Genomic DNA, 3,315 nt, shown 5'->3' on the forward strand with positions numbered 1-3,315 from the left:
AGCGCGCCGGGTTCGGCCTGGATCAGTCAGCGCCAGTTTCGGCCAAAACCAGCAAAAAATAGGCTTCAGGGGGCGTGACTAGGCCGATTTTTAGGCGTCGGCGCTTAAAAATCGCCTGGGGGGAGGGGGGCTGTTGGGGACGCGGCTAGAGATGCTCTTAGGCCTTGTATTGGTCTTGTATGACTTTGTTTTTGCTAGTTTGTGTGGTTCTGTTGGCTGTGTATATCTTAGTCACACAGAGGCCTAAAGTGAACTCATTTGGATTGTATTCCCTTGAAACTAATCTTTTGAGGTCTATGGTAGCTATATTTGGATGAGTTTAAGATGAGAAACACTATTTGAATGTATGTGCAATGCCATGTACCTCTTTAACTTTATACAACGTCTGTAAGATGAAAATTGTATTTGTGCATTCATCACTAAAAAGTACGAGGATGTCAGCATATTCATTTAATAACTCTTTGCTTAGATTTTTTTAATGCAAAAGTGCCGCTAAATTAATTCAGCTACTGGACACTAGAGTCCTCTCAATTGGGCTATTACCACACTCCAAAGATCTAGGCTGGGAAGGCTGGAAGAATGACGTAGCATAACACAATTCGGGTTGTACAACAATTTAGGAGCAGATGTATGCACACTAAAGCTAAAGTGTACACCAAAGCAACAACTTTAGAATTTTTTCATCATTATCTCTATCAAGCGTAGCACATTAGATTTTTCGCGGGAAAAAGCATAGCATGTTAGATAAGCTCAATTATGCATCGTTGGAAACCTTTTCCCTTTCTAGAAAGCCAATCATTAATTTTGTGTGGCATATCTGTGACCGGAGAGCTTGCATACACCAAGGCAGTCATGTCATCTTCTGCCTATATAAAGCACCCCATTACCAACCTTACAATTCAGGCCAAGAGTTCCAACCAACACAGAGAGCTCTCCTCTTAAGACCTCTCCCTTCTCTCCGCCAGGAGTCTAGGGTTAGAGAGAAAGAGTGAGCGAAGAGCAAAAACAACCTCTAGCCCCACTGTTGATTTAATTTGCCAGCAGGCTTGTTGTCAACTTCATATCTATCTCATTTACCTTCAATATCTTCGTATCACAATGGCTGGCCTATCCATGGAGCACCCTTGGGCATTCGCCTTCGGCCTACTAGGTATATTATTCTCAACACGAACAAAAGATGTCCTCGAATTACCCCTTGTATTATGATAGTTTCTTATTACAGCTGCTATTTGCTAGTGCAGTACTAGTAGGCTACTTTGTGTCATTTAATATCAGCCTTTCGCAACATCTATCTATATATGTTATCTTTGCCACTGATTGAATAACTGATGTAGTCTAGTACTAGCACTAGTGACATCTAGCTCGGTGCACCAAGAGCCCATCAAGAAACAACAACAAAGCAAATTTGCCTATGTTTTTTTTTTGCAAACAATAAAGCGCATAAAAAGATGTAAATGTGTCCTGCAATTATCACAACTCGTTGCTAACTTCGCTAACTTTGTGCTGTGCAGGCAACATCATCTCTTTCACGAGCCTCCTGGCCCCGATGTAAGCAACTGTCTCTGTCATTTCTGGTTTTCATTTGATTGATCATGTCAATAAGTTCTCTCATAACTAATGTACACACAAACCTAAAATATTAGACCAACATTCTACCGGATCTTCAAGAGCAAATCCACGGAGGGGTTCCAGTCGGTGCCCTACGTCGTGGCCCTGTTCAGCGCGATGCTGTGGATCTTTTACGCGCTGGTGAAGACCGGTGAGGGCCTCCTCATCACCATCAACGCTGCCGGCTGCGTCATCGAGACCATCTACATCGTCATGTACCTCGTCTACGCCCCCAGGAAGGCCAAGATTTTCACAGCCAAGATCGTCCTCCTACTCAACATCGCCGGCTTTGGCCTCATCTTTCTCCTCACTGTCTTCGCCTTCCAAGGCGAGACCCGCGTCGTCTCGCTTGGCTGGATCTGCGTCGGCTTCTCCGTCTGTGTCTTCGTCGCGCCGCTCAGCATCATCGTGAGCCCTCGACTGATAAACTTAGTTGTATATATTGTTGCTCATGGTGCGACCTTTGTATGTGTTAACTCACTATTTGTTCTGTCCATTCCAAAGGGTCGTGTCATCAAGACCAAGAGTGTGGAGTACATGCCCTTCTCCCTCTCCCTCACGCTCACCCTCAGCGCCATCGTCTGGTTCCTCTACGGCCTGCTCATCAAGGACAAATACGTCGCGGTAACTATACAACCCTTATATTGGTCGATACATATACGCATACAATTCTCAAGCATGAGCACTGACGATCAACTTTCTGTTTCCAGCTCCCAAACATCCTTGGCTTCACCTTCGGGATGATCCAGATGGTCCTCTACATGTTCTACATGAACGCGACGCCCGTGGTGACAAGCGATGTGAAGGAGGTGAAGGAGGCATGGAAGGTGCCTGCAGAGGACCAAGTCGTCGTGATCAACGTCGGCAAGGCCGACAAGAGCTCGTGCGCTGAGGTGCGCCCGGTCACTGAGATGGCTAGCGCCGTGGACGTCCCCAGGAGATGCGCTGCTGAGGCGGCGGCGCCGAGGCAGCAAGTGATGGCGGTGGACTTTGCCCGCTCTGTCGAGGTGGTCTAGATGCAGCCACGCATGGCTCATGCATGAGTCATGCAAGCTTTAATATTCGTACAACCTTTCTGGAGGGTATGCAGGGCTCTAGATTCCCGCATGCGGGGTATGCGATGCCTTTGTTCTGTTATATCAACGTGTTGATAATATGAGGCATAAACCATGTATCTGCAGTGTATAGTGCAGGTGCCAGTATTGTTGCCCATCTGAAGTTTCCTGAGAAATTTATTTTGTAAACTACAGGAGAATCTGTCTATGCCGAGTAGTCGGCTGTTTGCCAAGTGTTGTTTCATGGGGTGCTCGGCTTACAGGCCAGTATGTCGAGCACCGTCACAAAACACTACGCATATATACGGTACTCGGCATACAACCCATGAACCAATATGTCGAGCATCTTAAAATACACTCGACACACACTTGGTATTAGGCAAACACAAAAAGAAAAGAAACACTGGGCACGCATACACAAGTTGCTGGGCAAATGTTTCACCTCGTGTCTCCTACGGTTGTTGTTGACGGATCTGCTACTGTGGGTGTAGTATGCTCAGTGCCTCTTGTGAGGTACTCGACAAACATTATACGCTAAATGTATGCCGAGTACCCAAAAAAGCACTTGACATTTTTTTTAATCTATATCCTCTATTATTTGTTCTTTTTATTGTCCGTTTCTTTCTTCTATTTTCTATATTTCCTCTTTTCA

General features: G+C 45.7%; 1 protein-coding gene across 1 annotated transcript; it reads left to right on the forward strand.

Annotated features, from left to right (window-relative positions):
* Nucleotides 1-862: 862 nt before the first annotated feature.
* Nucleotides 863-2,857, forward strand: LOC125515346 (bidirectional sugar transporter SWEET13-like). The gene is made up of 5 exons (XM_048680799.1): nt 863-1,150; nt 1,512-1,548; nt 1,644-2,016; nt 2,113-2,232; nt 2,319-2,857. The coding sequence occupies exons 1-5, from the start codon at nt 1,099-1,101 to the stop codon at nt 2,622-2,624; spliced, it is 888 nt and encodes a 295-aa protein (XP_048536756.1). The 5' UTR covers nt 863-1,098; the 3' UTR covers nt 2,625-2,857.
* The last annotated feature ends 458 nt before the right edge of the window (nt 2,858-3,315 follow it).

Source organism: Triticum urartu, chromosome 6 (assembly GCF_003073215.2).
Source record: "Triticum urartu cultivar G1812 chromosome 6, Tu2.1, whole genome shotgun sequence".
Taxonomy (NCBI): Eukaryota; Viridiplantae; Streptophyta; class Magnoliopsida; order Poales; family Poaceae; genus Triticum; species Triticum urartu.

What these genes read in the sequence shown, in the direction of transcription:
- LOC125515346 (XM_048680799.1), top strand. Translation starts at nt 1,099, where the DNA reads ATGGCTGGCCTATCCATGGAGCACCCTTGGGCATTCGCCTTCGGCCTA. An exon ending in ACGAGCCTCCTGGCCCCGAT is followed by an intron (nt 1,549 to 1,643) that starts GTAAGCAACTGT and finishes CTAAAATATTAG; the next exon opens with ACCAACATTCTACCGGATCT. An exon ending in TCAAGGACAAATACGTCGCG is followed by an intron (nt 2,233 to 2,318) that starts GTAACTATACAA and finishes TTCTGTTTCCAG; the next exon opens with CTCCCAAACATCCTTGGCTT.